Below are 19,951 nucleotides of genomic sequence, written 5' to 3' on the forward strand. Positions count from 1 at the left end.
CAAATAAATTGTTTTTTCCTATCCAAATCGAATTCAGATATTTGTGACATAGCGGGTAGAATGGTTTTTGTCAATATATACGTACATATGTATATATGATTACGTAATTTGATGCACATTTTTTTCTAAAAGCTATGAAAATCAAGCACGAATTTAATTTATTTAATATACAATATATTTTTGTATAGATTCTCAAAATATTTATATTTATTAAAATAATGAAACATATTAAAATACTTAAATAGTATCTAGAAACATAACTTGGCTTTCTTTAATGCATATTAAGAAATTTCTTCGATATTTTTTAATATGTTTTTGTAAATATTAGAAACTTTGTAAATACATTTTAATGAATGAAACAATTTGCTTTCATTATTAACTATTAATTGCAGAAAAAATTGAATTAAGTACATATGTAATTGAAATCTTGTTGTAGTTTTTATGCAGAATAATAATAATTGGTATTATTTTAGAGCTAAGCAATAAATATGTAAAAGAAGAAAGCTTTCTTAAAAAATGATACTTTAATAGAGACATATGCAATTTTCATTTGAAGTCACAAATATTGGATATATTATATATTTTTACATAGTGTAAATCAAAAAAGTTCGAAATATTTTGTATGTAATTTATTTGATAGTCTATAATATGCAAAATTGACGAAATCAGTAGGTGGGATTGTTTCGGGAATCGATCTTGTGCAACGATACGCATTTGCTTATAGCGATTTCGATGTTTTCTCCGGTCTGACTCGCCTAACCACAATATTTTGAGGATAAATATAGATTTTCGCCTGAGAATATAGCTCACACGACTATTTGGCCAGTCAGATTTCGAACTCAGATCGGACAACATCCCAAATGAAAATTATAAGCTAACGTAATGTGACATTACTGCGCGTTGACATACCGAATGCTCACCGAAGGAAAATAACCGCGTAAAAATAGTACAAAATTAAAAAAAAATATCCAAGTGTTAAAAACATTAATTCAACAAGTATGTAAACAATGTGTGTGTGCGTTTGTGCTAATAAAATATTATAATGTGTGTAATGATGATATGCTTTCAAAGTTTCTATAAACTTTGTGAGGTGTTTTTACGGTGTTAATTTGTCGGGATGAACGTATGTAATTTACAGTGTGAGGTCGCGAAATTACCGAAAAGGGGAAAATGTGCTTTTCGTGGTCGGTTCGAAGATCTCTTGACCCTAATCTGCCATTAGCGCTCTGCGTCTAATTGTAAGGGTCAATTAGAATAATTAAAGTAATGCGCGAAAAGTTGGCGAATCACCGAAGGGCAGTTGTGCTTGAAATGCGAACGGTGAAGTAGTTCTCCAATAATATCCCAGATGTGTGATGATATCGTAGTGGTGAAATTTAATTATCAATTGGCTGAAACTTGTTTGGGGTACACCCTAGAGATTATCTTGTTTGGGGAAATTATCGAAATAATATCTTTGTCGTTCTTTTGTTATACATAATATGGATGTACACACATACATATGTATGTATATGTTATGATAAATATAAAAAAAATATATTATCGGGTCTACCTCACGGCACCGAAAGTCAAAGATCGAAAAAGCAAATATCGGAAGGCAAAGATCGAAAATCGAAAGACCTTAAGAGGGCTGGACAGCAGTGCCTTGTCCATACAAACGTACTATACTTCTTCCCTTCATCAATTATGGCACTAGAGAAATTATTTTTTAATATGCTATGGATATCCACCATTGGGGTGCATCTATCGTTTTATTTTTTTGATTAATTATTTTTTATAGGAGCTAGGAGCCACCAAACATCTATAAAATCGCCTCTTTTTTACACCCACGATACGAGTCCAGCGTGCTTATTTAACGGTCGATTTAAAAAAAAAATACGCCGATAGATGCACAGAAGTATCTTTCTCATACCGATGATGAAATTTTTTTAAAAATTGGTCCAGTTTTGGAGGAGAAAATAGGAGAATACGAAACCTCGATTTTGTCAATTTAAAATACGTTTCATCTGGTCGAAGCACAACTGTCGCATGCACTCAATGTATATATTGTCGCATTCACTCAATATATACATACACTCAGTATATATATATCGAAAAAAGGAACAGTATTTCGGTTTCGGGTGTACAGCCCTCTTAAGTCGAAAGATCAAAAAAAGGGTGCATTGTAAACGGTACTATATATATATATATATATATATATATATATATATATATATATATATATATATATATATATATACATATAATATATATCAGTGACATGCGGTGAAATTATCTCTCTTTTTGTCATACAGCCTTGTTTAATGTGCGCGCGCAGGATACGGGAGGAAAAGCCTGTTCCTCTTGTTCATCTTTTATCCTGCTCGCGCAAATTAAGTGAGGATGTACGATGGGGGAAGAGAGAGTTTTACCGCACGCCACTGATATATACATATATGTATACTAACCTTTTTTCATATGTATGCATGGTAAACGAACATTTTCGATTTTTTGACTGTCGGTGCGGTGACGGTCACCCAATATGCATATAAATATTATTTACTAGTGTTTATACCCGGCTTCGATCGGTATTTGTAATATAAACCACTTGAACATGGCCAATCTAATAGTAAACATTAGATTGACGGGGGGTTTTTTGCACGGGGGGTTAATGACCAGGGGGTTTTTGACCGGGTGTATTTGTCCGGGGGGTATGTGTCCAGGGGGTACATGTCCGGATACCCACAGTGACATCTATGGCAAAATTTTTGCAACGTTTTAATTGACGAACCTCAAGACGCTGAATAACTTGAGATTTACAAGAGAGATTGAAAAGGAGATGCCAATTTACAGGAACCGTTTCAAAGAAAACCAGAAAAAATGGCAAACGATCGACCTGCAGTCACAAACCAAGGTCTGGCCAGCAGCTTCTAGTGGGAATCGAACCGTGACCACTCCACACGAAAGCATAATATGCTAACCACTAGTCCACGCTGCTGGTTATATTTATGTACTTTCAATGTGTAAATTTTAAATATATATTTTATGTTTTAGTATGATATAATATTGTACATACATACATATGTATGAGGTTTAAGCGAGCGTACAATGTTAGAATACATTATTTTCCATCGTATTTCGAGTGTGTCCATTTCTGGCCGGCAAATTGACGCACAGCTGGCGTCGACACGTTTGAATTTCCAGCCAATATTCAGCGCTGCCAACCGGACCTATATCAAAAGTTGCAAACGTTCGTTTTTGCAAACGATTTTTGAGTTATGGCGAGCCGTTGCGCCGCGCCATGAATTCCAATCGGCCGCGGTTCGTGCGGAGTGATTGCCACTTCCGGTTTTCGACGAATTTTCCACTTTTTGAAAAAATTCCCGCCCCTTTTAAATTTTGAAATATCGACAGACCTTTCACACCCGAAATGATCCCGTCTCAGAATATTTAATGATTTAGTAAAAGTTGGTATTAAATTCGCAGAGAACCGATTTGGTGAAAATTTTCCTTGGAAAAGTCGAAGAATTTCCCGGCGGAGCTTGTTGAAAATATAAGCCATAGAATTTTCAGTCGTTAATACAATTTGTTGTGAAAATATCAATGTAAAGCGATTTAACCACATTTATGGTCGACTTTTCGGTAAACATACAAGTGTGATGTAAAATATATAATACAAGAAGATGTGGACGTGTTATTTAAAATCTATAGTAATAATATATACAGAATATTTGATCAAGTTTTTCGGACGAAAGAAAAGTTCATCTTTATGTGTTTTATTTATTTATATATGTATATGTATATAAAATTGTAAGATTACAGACATGTAACAATAAACCTGCAGCATTTAAACGGATTTAATCCCTGGCCCGGTGTTGCTGGCCAGACCTTGTATAACATATGTACATATGTGACTCTGACGTTTGCCAATTTATCTGATTTCATTGAAACGGTTTCAACAAATTGGCAACCTTTTCCTGTTTCTCACCAAATTCGAGTTTTCAGCATCTCGAATTTATTGATTTTTGAAATTTTGCAAAAACGCAAAAGTGTACCGATGTTGATAATTGGCCATAGGGGTTTATCTGTTAGGCCTTCCTGGTATATATATACATATATGTACATATGTATATTATACCTGGTAAAATATGCCAATTAAAAAAAATACACACTTGCGCTTTTTTATAAAATGTTATTATTATTATATAGTTAAGTAATTACATAAATTTACAATATCATTTTCGTATCTTTGGGCTTAAACTATTTTTTTTAATTAAATTTAATATTAATAAAGAAATTTAACATTAATAACGAAATTTAATATTAATTAAGAGAAAAGCGGCATAGACAATATATTCAATTTTATATTTTTCCATGATGTCATTATCGGGTTGCCTCTAAGAGAAATTTATGGTATTAAACTTGTACATACATATATAAATTTATAAATTATTAATTTTATTAATGGGTAGGATTAGTAGGATTTTATTAATGGGTAGGATGGGTAGGATTTGGGTAGGTTTTAAATATTCTAAAAGTGGCGTGGGTAGGATGGTTTTTGCCAGTTTGATGAGGAACCGTTTCAACAATGAAATCCGGTAAATTTGCAATATCTTATAGAAACTATCGACTTGGATTCACATATTCAAGGTTTGGCCAGCAGCAACCAGTGGGAATTGAACCCGTGACCACTTTCTTCTAAAGCATTATATGCTAACCACTAGTCCATGCTGCTGGTTATTTATACTTCAGTTGTGCCCGTTGATATTCCAGCGGGGGGGGGGGGGGGGTTGTAAAGGAATCGATACATGAATTGAATTGAGGCTATTGTCGCTAGGCTATTTCAACATGTTCAGCCTAAAAATGAGTATACGTATATATGTACATATATATACATATATATATATATATATATATATATATATATATATATATATATATATATATATATATATATATATATATATATATATATATATATATAAATATAAATATAGTGTAAGGTAATTTATACCTTTGAAGGACGGAGCGTCGAGATCAAACGAGTGTCCCGAACCGGGGCCGAGTAAGACCCCAGTATTTTTTAATCAAAATACAGCTTTTCTCAATACAAATGGGTTCAATATATATCTTATTAATCATTTTATACATCAACATAAAAAAAAATTTAGTCCTATAGCATGTTTTTGACTATTTTTGTATTAAAATATAACGACAAGCATCGACATGCAAACCCACATAGGTAAGGTCAACAGGCGACTGCATGACTCAATAGCCAAGCGCCAAAAGCGACGAAAATATAGCTGTCTCTTTCTCTCGCAATGATTCATCGATCAACAAGAATATGCAAGCGAACAGTCAAAAACATGACTTATCGCTACCGCCTTTAAATCATACTTTGGAACGTAGAAATGTATAAATGTATTTTTTACGATGTACCCCTTTTCTAAATCATACAAAATCTATTAAAATAAATTTCTTGTATTTCATTCTAAGAATACAAGAAATATAGGGTGTATAGTTTTGAAAACCACATAGTTATTATGAAAAACGTAAAAATTGGGGCACTTGCATACCCCACTTCGGCGAGGGACGGTTAATGCGCCGTTCACCCGTTCGAAATGATGAATGAATTTGTGTGTGTCTTCGTGGATGTGTATATGTGTCATCCATCGCTCGGCCTGACGTCATATGACGCTCCACACCCCCCCCCACTTACCCGCGTCTCTTTGTCTACTTGACTCTGATTGGCTGTGTGTCCCCGGTCCGGCACATACCTACATATATGCATATACAAATCACGTCCGTTTTCATATTTATTATTATAGTTTGTAAATTTGTATTTAATATTATCATAGGTTTATTATTTTTATAAGATTTACATATGTATGTTTGTATATATGTATATATGTATTTAGTTCAATTTGGATACATTTTTTGAAAATGTTTTGAGCTTCTGTATATTATGCGTCATGCTGCACGTATTATCGATATAAATACAAGTCCATACATACGTGTCTGTATATAGGATGAAATATTGACGAATTCTCAGAATACGAGTATATTTCTTCTCCAAGTCGTACAAAAACACTTCAACGATAAAAATACTACGGAATTTTTCCACATTTCCGTTCTCATAATAAATTCATGGCGTTTTTTTTACGACGTTCAATTATTGAAGAGTGACATCTCAAAGCGTGTCAAAAATCCTACGCCCCATATAAAAATAGGTGTTTGATAATTAAATTTGATAAATATACACCTGTGTGAATGTACATACGTTTGTATTGTGCGAAGATACAATTTTGAGTAAGCACTACTCGTAGTTGTAATAAGTAGTATTATTTTCGTCACTCGATTTTGTTCTCCATACATTTTTTTATGAATTTTTTTTTAGTATGGGATGACAGGTGTGAAATCGAACTTAAAATTGTGTACATACATATATAGATATAAAAATAAATAAAAAGTGTGAAATAATAGTTGATGTGAAATGTCTCGGTCTCGAAATTCCAATCAGTTGGCTTTGCCAGAGGAGGAGCAGCCTGAAGCTCCACCGAGCAGATGCGTCAGATTCCTGTATTTCCTATGGAAGTTTTGCACTTGTGTGTTCTCTCACGTGCTGCTGGTTTCCCTGGTGGTGTCTTATTGCATTCTTGGCGCTTTTACATTCGAACACTTGGAGGCTGACAACGAGAGAAAGGTTTGTCTTGGCTTTACAACACCACGGCGCGAGCAAATATTTGCTTGTCTCGTGTGCATTCGTCTACGAAAAGTATGCACGAGAGTATTCTGTTCTAAAAACACGCTAAAATCCATTCTCCCCAAACGAATGTTTGTGCCATATAATATGTGTGTATATACATACTATTTTTATGATAATGTAAAATTTCTTTTCCACTTCCTTGTAATACGCGATTAGCTGCATAAAGTTGGTTTGTAGGGTACTTAAAGAGTACGAGCAGTGTAATGAGCAAATTTACGAAAAAGCTAATATCCCAGTAATATATTTATTCATTAACCGTTTTAATATTAGCATTCTAAATATGCTCTTCACGCCTGCAATTTTTGTATAACATTGTCTTTATTAAAAAAGGGAACGAAGCGCGAGGCGAACAGAAGAGAATAAATACATTATTATTTTCGCACTAGCCGCCGAGATAATGCAGTTCAAAGAGTGGTGGATTTAACTGAAAATTTTAAATTAAAACATTTTTATTACTAAGAAATATGGTTATAAAACGGGTCGGTTTGGAACTCGAAAGCACACTTAAAATCTCGCAAATTTAATCAACGCAATTAAAAGCATCGAAACTTTTTAATATCAACCGTTATAAAGTGCGACGTTCGTTAAATTTTTGCATTATATGTACATATGTATATAGGCAAACAAGGATTGAATTTTTTTTATTTATTTTGAAAAATTTATATAGATGGGAATGTGTAATACTTTTAATTAATAAATTCAATTTATATAAATATGTATAGTCGGGTTCATTTTTCAATTTTTCTTCCACTATTATTTTCCACATTTAAACATGAGTGCTCTTTACGACAAAAATCAAATATAATCCTTTTATTCATGTGATGAAATAAAAAAAATCATTATATTTAATAAGTGGAATTTTTTCCTTTTAGGAAAGTTTAAATGTTGTGACCACCCGATTTTTTCCACACCCCTGAATGTGTCAAGCCGAAAATTTATATTTGTATTCTTTATGTACTAACTTAGAGTTGATAAGGTTTTGTTCAAATTCATACATCGGAAGTAGTAATTGTTTTTAAATCAATATTTCATTATTTTAATTTGACCTTTTAAATTATTTTTATTTTCTTGATATTTAATGTGTATAATATTTATAGTATTTTTTAAATAATAAAAGAAATTAAACAAAATCTGACAAACGGAAGTAGATCTTTTGCCTTTTGTAAGTTTCCCTACATTTGCGCTCAATTTGTATCGAAAATGCTCTTAATAGCCAGTATGTGTGAACGTGTATGTACATATGTTTAATAATCTAATTTTGTTTTGTAACCTTCTTATATTACTCAAATACATACATAGATTAAGTCGTGGGTTGTTCACATCCGAATTTCTTTTTATTAGTCTTGTGCTTGAAGTTCATTCAATTCTATATTTCTTGGAAGGTATTTGATGTTGAAATTGTTTACGCAGCGTTAGATTGAAGCTAATTAATTTCGTTATAGGTTAAGAGCAGCATATCGGATATTCGAGGAAATGTGACTGAAGACATTTGGAAGCTTACAAAGACAACATGGGTTCTGCATCAAGACAATTGGACGAATACAGTCACTGTGAAACTCAGGGTAAATACATTGAAATAAATCGCCTTTGCAAAATTTTAATTAATTAGCTTGTTAAATGAAAAGCGAATACAAATAGAATTTTCCTATATTTTGAAGGGTGTGAGAGTAAAACGTCGGGAATGGAAATGTACGAATGCTTTTATTTGTATTGAAGGATTTTTTTTTCGTTTTTCGTATACTTCTTTTTTATTTCGCTTGTGTCGCTCTAGGATTTCGAGAAAGACATTCTGGAAGCCATGAGGCAGAAAGGTTGGGATGGAAACGAAGATCCAGAATCCATACAATGGACCTTCGCCGGCGCCCTTTTCTTCTCCATCATTGTTATCACCACAATCGGTGAGTTTCCTTTTATGTTTATGTGTCTTTCAACGATATGAGACTCGATCTGAACTCTTTCATTCGTCGTAATTAAAAGTCGAGACTTTCGAGATGTAAAATTCGGAAGCAAAGTCACTTTCAGATGAATAGGATAAAATCAAATAAGAAAAAAACAAAATTTCAATAAAAAACTTTTAATATACATACATATAATATATAATTAAAAAAATAACAGTCTTTTATATGTACATACATATAAACATTCCATTGCACAATGATGTGAAAATTTGCAGTGCTGTTTCGAATTTATTCCGAATCTCAACTACATACAACTATCTACATAAGATCTATAAATCATATAAATAAAAATTATGAAAAAAACACAGTTCTTTCACGTGGCTTTTCTGCCATAGTTTTCATAGGCGTTCCCGTAGGCGTTTCCGTATGGTCCTGCGGGTCCTGCTCCATATGGACCTCCATAGGGTCTGTTGAACATTCCAGGAATGAAATTACCACCTGTAAGCCACACGAGGACATATATATATATTATACGTGCTGAAAATAATTCGAGGGCGCAATTAAATAAATTTGAAGGTGCGTGCGATAACGGCAAATAGGGGATATTGGGGTAAATTCAATAAGGGCGTGAAACTAAGCAATTTAAGCTGGTGGTTGTGCGGTATATGTATATACAGGCTAAAGAGAGATTATATAATACTTACAGTAAGGTTGTTAACGCATTTTTATTTAAAATAAAATTTAAATTATTTATAAAAACAATTGTACGGGAAAATCAGGTTTTGATAAAATATAATAAATATTATTATGAGGGCTGTCTTTGTGCTGAAGATTTGTTACAATTACAGTCATTAAAATAGTGAAACACAATTGGTGATCTAATTTAGGTTTAACTGTTTGGTCTGGGAGCAAATAGATGCTCAGTCCAGTGTAAATATGAACGTCTGATGGGATCATAATACCTTCATAATAGTAGTAAAAAGTCATGATTGCCGTTCGAATAATGATGACTCACCCCCACTCCACTGAGAAGATGCGCGTTATAGAATTATGCGCCGACTGTTGCTTTTGCGCATCTTTTATGCAGAGTGGGAGTAGGCCCTCGTGACTGTCATTTTTCATTCAATTATACAAGCAAACATTGCATTTCATCAAGCGCATGTGTATATGGAACTAGCAACCATTCCTAATGATAGTTCTCATACCCTAATGTATTCTTTATGTTTGAAAAATTAGCAAATATTTATCAATCATTCATTCTATGGAACAATGTTCTAAAATAGTTGCGTCCCACTAGTTAGCACGCGTGCCGGATCATTTCCGTCAATCCAACACCGTGTCATAAACAAATCTATTTGTGTGTACATTTCCCCTTCGTTTCGCAAAAATACATTAGAATTGACCAGTGGCGTCCCGAAGGCATTGACAGGTAAGGCAATTCTTACAGGCGGCTAATTTTAGATTATGGCAAAATAAAATTTATTTTAAATAAAATTAGCAATAAATAAAATTCTCGGAAATAATCTTGTTCCCCATCTGTTCGAGAAAAAATGTAAGTTTTTTATGGTTGTAACATCATTGATTTAATGGCTGCAGAGTCAAATTGTTCTGAACTCCATTGATTAATATCTGGAATGGATCATGTTACCGACAAATGAACACATTTTTGAGGGTCGATCTCAATCTAAGGGCGAAAACACACTGAGTAGTATAGGACGTCACGTGTCCTTGGCTTCTCGCTGTGACCGTAAACAGTGCGTTTTCCCCAAACCGAATTCGGGTGTACTTGCACGTGCAGAATGCATATATGATTGGGAGGTCGCACGTGTATGTATATATGTATGTATGTACATATGCAACCGACAAGTTTCTCCTAAATTTCTTCAAATATGGTATTCACCGTTATCGATCACTGTCAAACAAGGATAAAATATCACCGAAAACACTCCAGGGGGTGATTTTTGGGATTGTGTACCATGTATATGGGTTAAGGGTGCTGCTTTTTTTTTCGCCCTTATGATGATACATTTTTATTTACAGTAGAAATGTAAGAAGAGATAGATATTTTAATATAACAAATTAGAAGAAGATATGAAAAAATGTATGACTTTAGAAGATACTCTTCTTCGAACAGTGACCCGTGGAGCTCATACATAGAGGTAGGACCGGAAGCGCGCCGTCTATTGTTCCATTATTGTAAATGCTTTGTAAAAAAGGTTCGGCAAACCTTTAACAATGCATTTACAACATGTGAACAATGAACAGCTCTGGGCCCGCTCTTTACTCATACACTACACCAGACTTTCTCAAAAATCCGAAACAAATTTTTGCCTGCAGCGTATGCTTTTTTTTATTGCGCATATTGAATAGATAATATTTTATTTTCGATATTTTAATCTTAATTATACGTTTACATATGTATTTTAAATATAATTATATAAAATACAATGTTTTTAAAATTCAAGCCATCTATCACTCCCCCAACCCATATTAACATTAAATCCTCTATGATATTATAATTGTGAAAAAAATATTAGTTTCAACCGTATTTTGTATGAGGGCGGCATTTTCAATTCTGCCTAAGGGCGGCACATAGTCTCGGGACGTCACTGGAATTGACTAGCAAAGAAAGCGCAAACGTTCGACACACACACACACACACACAGAAAACCCCATTCATAATATAAAAGGAACGAAAATAGTCTTAGTTTGAGACGTCGAGCGAGCAATTGCATTAATCCATATCAAACAATGTTAAACTTGACGTATCCAATGTCGGTCGATTGACGTTTCCCATTCAGGACCACACACAAATCAACCCTCTTCGGTTTATTGATATATCCATAGAATTGGGTACGTCTGAGATCTGCAAGCTTTTGAGGAGACTACTCTGATGGATATCCGGTCACGTAATTCGAATATCATAACGCCTTTACGAGCCCCAGTTTTGAATGCAAGTCATATCTCGCTCCGGGCTTTTCTTACCTACGTACATATATATGTATTTAGTACTGGTTTGAAAGTTGGGTATCTGAAAAGGAGCCGTTGCCGAAGTTTAACAGTCGTGGGGGTCCGTCGATGGGGATGGTGGATGGGTTCTCCTTTATAAATTTTAACATTTCATCGTACCTCTTTCTTTTTATTATTATTACGTGTACGTGGTATCCGTGCGAATGATGGAAAACGTACCGATCGAGCGGAAAGGGTTTATTATTTCGACGTAAAAATGCGTTTAAAAAAGCGTTCCCGAACTTTTCTTCCGTCTCTTCCGCTCGATGGAGCGGAAATGGGTGAAAATTTCATCTGAATAATAAGGCAAGCTCGTCTCTCAAGTTACATTTTTTATTATAAATTTTTATACTGTGTCTTTGGGCGCAGATTTTAACAGTGTGTATGTACATATGTTACAGTCGAAGTGTATTTCCAGTTGTAATATGTTTCGACTGGCGTTTTAGGTCATTTATATTGGAATACAACTATGTATGTATTATTATGAATTATATATCTGCAAGCGCAAATACACTTTCAACAGTGTGCATTTCAATGTTGTATTATAACAGTTGAGCTCTGATGTTCTTACGAGTGCTTAAAATTCAATAATGCGTTAATATTTGCTGGGTATTACGAATAAAGGTAATGAGTTCCGTATTGCGTTCCGTACTCTAAGAATGTGGTCAAAACAAAAATGTGACTTTCCAAATGAATTTACTAGTCGAGTGACGCTTTTCACGAAAACCTAACCTGTCCTTCTTACCTGGTACCAACTTATAGTCTAACTGCATTTTCAGTTGTAATATATTTTGACCAGTTGGAATGTAGTTCTCAATATGAATCAACTTACGTGGGTTAGACGGAATATATTCCGACTAGTCAAAATATATTACAACTGAAAATATGTACACTTGTACTATAATGGTAGCTGGTACCAGGTTAGATGGAATATATTCCAATCAGTCAAAATATATTACAACTGGAAGATATACATCAACTGTAACATAACAGCCAGCAGCATAGCTCGGACGTTAAGCTTCTGCTTACCGTCAAGAAGGTGCCGGGTTCTATCCCTGAATGAAAATGAATTTTTCAGAGTATGCTGTTGGTCAGACCTGGATTTGTGACTCCAGGTTGATCGTTTCCTATCAGAGTTTGCCAATTTTCTCTGATTTCATTGTTGAAACGGTTCCCGGAAAAAAAAATTGGCTAAAAATCCTTCCTACCTACTATGTCACCACTATTTGAAATTTGATGGATGTACAATAAAAATTTATGTACAATTCATAGATGTCTCGTTAATTTGCGAGTTTTTTCAGTGTCTCGCAATTCAACGACTTATAATAAAAAAATGCTGCATTTGTATCTGTAATTGGCCAGGAAGGCGCATTGGGATTTACCTGTAAGGCCTTCCTGGTATATATGTAAAATAAAAAAAAAAAAATAATGAAAAATATACACAAATGCCATTAAAATTTATAAAGCAGTATGCTTTTTGTATTTGATTTAAATTAAAACGTCAATGGGGCTAACAGATGTACCTTATAAAATAGTATGTGTCCAATGGTATGGAAAAACTTCCTACAATCTTTCGATCGATTTGAAAATTTGCCATTTTATGAAGTTTGGCCCTCGATAGAGATTATTATATAAATTATTTCCGATAGTGAAATTTAGCCGGCATAAACATGTTTAAAAACTCTAAAATTGTGAAATTGTGTTTAAATCCAATAGCCAGTAGTCTTTTTTGTTTGACTTTCCGTCCCCCCACTCGTTTTTTCAGATTTTAATTGTTTAAGCGTCTATACTTTATTTTTTTCACGCTATATCTTATAAAATTAGCATTATAGGCTTTCATTATCTCTCATATATATTTTTACTTATAATATTCTTTTATAATTTTTGCTAATATAAATTGATCAGTTTAAGGCACAGGGCATTGTTTAAAATCGATGAAATTTTTCAATCAACTTTTTTTTGGTACAATGCAAGTTTTCCAATGTGTTCATCTTGGGATATGCAATTTTGAATTTCCCTTTTTGTACTTTCATCTTTGAAATTTTGCATTTTTCGCTCCGGTTTAAATTTTCTCAGTAGCTTTCGTCCTTTAATTATTTATTCAGAGCGTGCACTTGCAACAAGGGCATGAAATATGTTAAGAAGCTACATACAAAAGTATACATTATACAAGTGTGTATCCGGCGGACATAATGTGGATTCACCTGCAGGCACAAAGTTCACTGGGAGGCTGGGGCAGGCCTCCTGCATAATGCAGTCGAATAATAATCAAACGCCCGCCCCACAGTTTCGGAAGTGCCGGGAAGCTGCGGTCGTCTGTGTCCGCCGATGCGAGAGAAGGACGGTGTGGTAACCGGTTGTTTAAACGAATTTTACATTTAACCGGTCGCTCGTTCGCGCACCCCTTTGACCGGTTCATCGTTCGAAGAGCGCGCTCCCTTAATGGCGGTCCAGATTTGATTATGAACTCCGGAAATGGAATTAGCAAGAGGGGTCGATCGAATTTATCAGCCTATGTACACTGTTGCAACTATTACGGTGACTACGCTTCCATTTTTGACCGAATCAGTGGAATTCACGCCAGACGTGCTAAAGTCGTCTTATGACTGATCGTAATACCTCTTATATGTTCATACATACATATGTAAGCCAGTTTATAAAATATACATCATTGCTTTGTGTTTGGACTTTTTTTAGCGTTTGATGATTTTGACTTTCATACGGTGACAGTCTTGTGATTTCTTTTCCCGAAAAATATTAACAGACAATTTCAATAGCAATATGTTCTTCTTTTTACATCGTTGTGTCCATAAATACATACATATACACATATGTACATTGATATCTACAAATGTATGTACGCAATATTGGTTCTTGTTGTTTTTGTGAACTATGTGCTACAGTGTACTCTCGATTATCCGATTCTATTTAATAACATACATAGATAATCGGATAATCGAGAGAACACTGTAGTACATAGTTCACGTAAACAACAACAACCAATATTGCGTACATACATATGTATGTAGATATCAATGTATATATGGACACAACAATGTAAGAAGAAGAACAAATTGCTATTGAAATTGTCTGTTTATATTTTTCGGGGGTATTGGGGTGTACGGGACCGGCTAATTGAAAAACACGGATAATCGAACTATCAATTTTTGATATTGTTTCTATTGTTTTAGTGACATTTGAATTGACAAAACCTGGGTCATTTGAATCACGATCAACATTACCAAAGCATTTTAAATTTTCCATTAATCTGCATACTTCAGATTGGTCTCCGTGACGAGACAGAATGTTAAATTACAGAAAACGCAAATATCGGAAGGCAAAGATCGAAAATCGAAAGATCTTAAGTCGAAAGATCAAAAAAAAATATGGTGCATGGTAAACAGGAACAAGAAGAACAGGTTTTTCCTCCCGTATTAATGTGCGCGTGCAGAATACGGGAGGAAAAGCATGTTCCTCTTGTTCCTGTTGTATCCTGCTCACGCAAATTAAGTGAGTATATACGTGAGTACGTACCGTTTACCATGCACTATTATTTTTTTGATCTTTCGACTTAAGATCTTTCGATTTTCGATCTTAGCCTTCCCATATTTGTGTTTTCTGTAATTTAACATTCTGTCTCGTCACGTAGACCCACTTCAGATATATCACTTGCAATCCGATAAATATATTTCCACGTTAGGAAGTATCTTTCTCCATGATCGAATAAGTTTTATTGGTTTTTCTTTCGTGCAAAATTTAGCTATTCTGTATATACACTCGTTTACTTTCCAAATTTGATCAAGTCATCATTTCTTTCGGCAAGATTTTTTAAATGATTAGCACGTTAAAGTCGTTTCATTGATGATATGATACATTGGTCCATAGGTTGGATTAGACTTGTAACATTTTTGTAGAAGGCTATGCTTTGGTCTATGAATTATGTTTCCGAGTATTCTATTTTATGGCGTTTCACGATGTCCAGAAGTTCTTATTCATTGTGAAGAAACTTGGAGATAAATCTTCAAAATGTTTAAATTTTCATGTAGCCATCTCGATTCTGACTTTGATCCTTTCCTCCGAGCTAATATTTGTATTGATTAAAGCTCCCAGGCACTGAAAATTGTTAACCTGTTGGACTACCTCCCCTTGAACTAACAAATTCCAAGAATTTAACGTATTGTAGCATGAACGTGTGGAAGGTTTCCGAAATCGGAGTGAAAAACGCAGCGAGTGGTGGTAACAATAGTTTATTGTTGTTCTGTCGACGATCCAACTGCGAATGAAGCACAGACCAGATCCACTGAATATTTACATATATATAACGTGTAGGTACTCTGAGCGCAGAGAGATCATTGGTCGATGGGTCACGATATCTTATTGGTTCTTGTCTACGACTCGTTTATTTGCCGAGGCATTTTTGGCGCGAACGCGAGATCAGGTGACCAGTGTTAGTAAACCGATGGTCGACGAGCATCAATCACCTAATCTAATCTCTACGTTACAGTATATTTACTCAGCACCTTGATTGTCTTTCATATTTTTATCTATAGTCCATCCGTTGTATGAAGACACTTAAATAGGTAAAATGCACTGTTGTACCTTTTGCTCCATCAGTGTAAGGGACAGCATGTATGTCTTTCTCGAGTATCTTCCTACGGCGGACCAACTATGTATGTACATATATACACCATTTTTGACAAGCTCCCTCTTCCAGATTAAAAAAATTGCAATCCCTCTGCACTTTCTGCTAGTATGGCTCCATCATTAGCAAAACGGATTCTACTATATTGATATTTGTGTAGATGCTGTTCCCGGTGACCGTACATAATGCACTAACGTTAATGAACATTTTACAATTTTTAAAATGTGACCATCCTACACTATATTACCTCCCCCGTTTATTGGAAACGATCGATCCGAGCTATACGGTTTCAGTCGTGATGATAATTAAGTATTCATAGATAGGTACATATATTATTATACTATGTATATATGTGCACGTGCAAAATGGGGGAACGGTGTGGTTGCAACGCGCCGCATGCATTTTTCACAGGTCGGGATTATGCGAGAAGTGCAACCGAGATTTTCGCTCCTACCACCCACTTCCGGTCCGAGGAACTTTACCGCTCTTTTCGCCAGTTTTAAATCCGCAATATCGAACTCGTAAAAAAAAGCTGACGACCAAGTGCGCCAGTGATAGGCGATGAAATTTAAATATCTAAAAAATTTTGCACCAGACTTTTGCATATTTTACGCCGCGGAAAATATTCATCTGCGAATATTTTTACTTTATTTTACATAAAATTGATTTCATATGAATACTGTGCATTATGATGTTTTGAATTTTGTGGATAATTGTAATTTCGATGAGTCGCTCTTGGACTATGTTGAAATGGATACGATCCGATCTATTTACCGAAACAACAGAGCAAATGCGATCACACGCTCCATATTCAATCCGATCAATGTGTATACAATCAAGGCTGTATAGATAGCTGAAGTTTCCGTTTCGATGGACTCTAATGGACAGTTTACAGCGGCCAATATCCGCTTTTCAGCACTAATAATATTCCGTTCACTGCATAAGAATATTTTACGTACTGAAAACCTATTGGATTAAAGGTGGATTTTGGCTGAAGAGCTGGATTAGTAGCAGTGTACGTAGTACCTCTATCTGGGTACGTGTCACAAGCAAAAAACTACACTGAGCAATGTAGAAGCAAAGTTAGTAAAAATGTTGTTACTGAGTGCATAACTTTCAAACGTGAACGAACTGTTAGCATGTTCGCTGATTTTAAAACTATAATATTCGTAATTTTGTTAAAAAGTCCATTACAGGAAAGCACCGGGGTGGAAATTTGTAAATGCATGGAAATTTTCATACACATACACACACACACACACGTCACTCTGTGCTAGTTCGTGCATTAAAGGTAAATTTTCGATTTGGTTTATGTAACCTGGATATCCGTATTTGTAAGGTCCTGCTAGAATACTGTTGGGTATGTGGGGGTTACGATTGAAAATCGGTCCAGCGATTCCTGTAGGACCTCCTGGACCGACCAGTACTCCGTTAGCTGCCGAGTGTATGTGAGAGCCACGAATTGGATTAAAATCTCCTGTATGTTTAGTTTTAATAAGATAAAATCAATTTTATGGAGTATTTGAATGGTGCAGTGTATTCGATATGTCTATGAATAAATTTTAGATGAATTTGTTAGGCACTGGAATTTAAACCATGATGAATACGTTAGTAAAGTTAAAGTTATATTCAAATTAGTCAAATTAGTACGAGTATGTCATGTCTATGTTTTTGTTTTTAATTATTATATCCGATGTATTGTGTATTATTTAAAATGAGTCACATTTAACCTTCGATATGATTAAGATAAAGTCCCAAGACAGTTCATTCACGGGGAAAATTCTTAAGCTGTAAAGATCCGTTTATATAATATTATATTTATATAATATAATATTATCCAGCACAGCACAATGCAGCACGAAAAAGACTAGTTCTGTTCATACTATACAGCACCGCTCGTTTCCGGCACGTTCATGCTTGTTTTGAACGAGTGCTAGGCAAAATCGGCTTACATATACATTACAGAGTACGACAATACGGCGCAATATTGCTTGCGTCGTATCATCGAGTCAATATCGTCACAATATGACGTTTCCGGAAATATTCATATGCAAACATCAACTATCTCGTTAATGCGGGTGCACTCACCACTATGATGCAGTGATGTGCGGTTGTTCTTGTGCAATATTGTTGGACAACCGGCTCGTTCTCCGACGAAAGGGTATCTTAGACTGCATTCGTTGGGGGGTCGTGGCCTCATGTTGAGGGCTTTTAAGGTCCAATTCTTCGACCTTTAAAGCGGGCTTTACTATGACGTCATGTTATGCGTGAATATTTCCAAAACAGGTTTTGCTTGATATGTTTCGGTGACATGTACTGCTGTATAGTATGAATAGATCGTGTCGGGTGCTGTTTTCTTGGATACTTCACACACATTACCGAATATATGAATGTGGCCATATATAATGTATTAAAGAATATTTTTCGTACTGCTGTTTACGTGCAGTAGCCGGATGGAGTTGTGCTGGTATAAACGAACCTTGATAAGAAAAATAATCAATATATTGAAGCAAAAAAGCAAAACTAACTCATGAAGTTCAAAAATATCCTAAAAGCATTCCCTCCACCAGTGGCTCTGGGTGGCCTCTGAACAGCGCCAGCTTCGAAAACTCTATAACTGCTTGCACCTGGATTCTGATAATTCGGCTGTGCATTGACAATCCTATAAACGATCCTTCCACCATTGTTTCCAAAACCATTCTGAGGTCTGTTCGTCTGTCCGACAGTCGGTCTGTTCGTCACCGGTCGAATCATTACGATTCTGTAAGCGTTCGGTCTGTGGGTCACTTTGTTATTCGTCGCTGCAACAATGCGGTGATGAGTTTGCAATGATTGGTTATTGGCGTGCGAATGTTGATTTTGACCTGGAATTGGATCGACGGGTCCTCCAGGACCGGCCAGGATCCCGTTTGCGGCCGAATGGTATGGGGGACGTCTGATGGGACCGATTGGTCCAATTGGTCCTCCGGGACCTCCGGGACCTCCGAATCCCCCCTGTCTGTCGTAACAGCACATAACTTTACCTGGTGCGCATTGGCCCTGTGATAAAATGGAAATTGTATGTAAATTCGTCGTGGGTGTAAAAAATATTATATAATATTGTATTTCACAAGCGATATGTTGATAGTACCCCTAAAACTCCTGGTGCGCCGCAATTGAAGTGTTTGACGCAAGAACACTTTCCTTGGCCGGCTTGTGCTCCGGACCAAGGACCGGGATAAGGACCAGGGAAAGAACCAGGGCCTTCAAATGCAGGGTTGAATGGTCTGCTGGGTCTGAAATGAAAATATATACGTTTTTTTCAGTACATAATTTATATTTATTATGAAGTTAGCAACTTTTGAAAATGTTATATTGCACGTTGGAACGCCGTATGTTTGGCAAAACAAGGAAATACAGGAAACGGAATATGTGGGTGAGAAGTATGACAAGAGTAGTGGATATATTGGATATATTATAGTGAAGGGATTGAAATGGCAATGGGCGGACCACGTGGGTAGAAGAATGGACGAAAGGTGGACTAAAGAAGTGCTAGAATGGTATTCGAGAGAATGTAAAAGGGTAAAAGGAATACCACAGGGAAGATTGGTAGACGAAATTAGGAAGATGAATGAGAGTCGCGTAAAACAGAGACGAGTGGAAGCGTGTCGGAGAGGC

At 35.4% G+C, this 19,951-nt stretch overlaps 2 protein-coding genes across 9 annotated transcripts in view; one reads left to right on the forward strand and one right to left on the reverse strand.

Annotated features, from left to right (window-relative positions):
- Nucleotides 1-822: 822 nt before the first annotated feature.
- Nucleotides 823-19,951, forward strand: part of galene (potassium two pore domain channel subfamily K member galene) — a 126,004-nt gene continuing 106,875 nt past the window's right edge. For 2 of the 8 annotated variants that reach the window (XM_077443436.1, XM_077443441.1), the window contains exons 1-4: nucleotides 824-879; nucleotides 6,377-6,682; nucleotides 8,188-8,307; nucleotides 8,517-8,643. In XM_077443436.1, coding sequence (XP_077299562.1) covers nucleotides 6,473-6,682; nucleotides 8,188-8,307; nucleotides 8,517-8,643 — 457 coding nt within the window. In that variant the 5' untranslated portion in view covers nucleotides 824-879; nucleotides 6,377-6,472. Of the gene's footprint in view, nucleotides 1,045-6,376; nucleotides 6,683-8,187; nucleotides 8,308-8,516; nucleotides 8,644-19,951 lie in introns of all 8 variants that reach the window. The other 6 variants (XM_077443437.1, XM_077443442.1, XM_077443443.1 and 3 more) reach the window with 5 other exon arrangements.
- On the reverse strand, nucleotides 9,003-18,209 carry LOC143920111 (uncharacterized). Its single transcript, XM_077442823.1, has 4 exons — nucleotides 18,178-18,209; nucleotides 18,018-18,082; nucleotides 17,613-17,768; nucleotides 9,003-9,141 (listed from the first exon to the last, which is right to left on the reverse strand). Exons 1-4 carry the CDS (start codon nucleotides 18,207-18,209, stop codon nucleotides 9,017-9,019), a joined length of 378 nt encoding a protein of 125 aa, XP_077298949.1. The 3' UTR covers nucleotides 9,003-9,016.

Source organism: Arctopsyche grandis, chromosome 12, assembly GCF_051622035.1.
Source record: "Arctopsyche grandis isolate Sample6627 chromosome 12, ASM5162203v2, whole genome shotgun sequence".
In the NCBI taxonomy this organism is placed as follows: domain Eukaryota; kingdom Metazoa; phylum Arthropoda; class Insecta; order Trichoptera; family Hydropsychidae; genus Arctopsyche; species Arctopsyche grandis.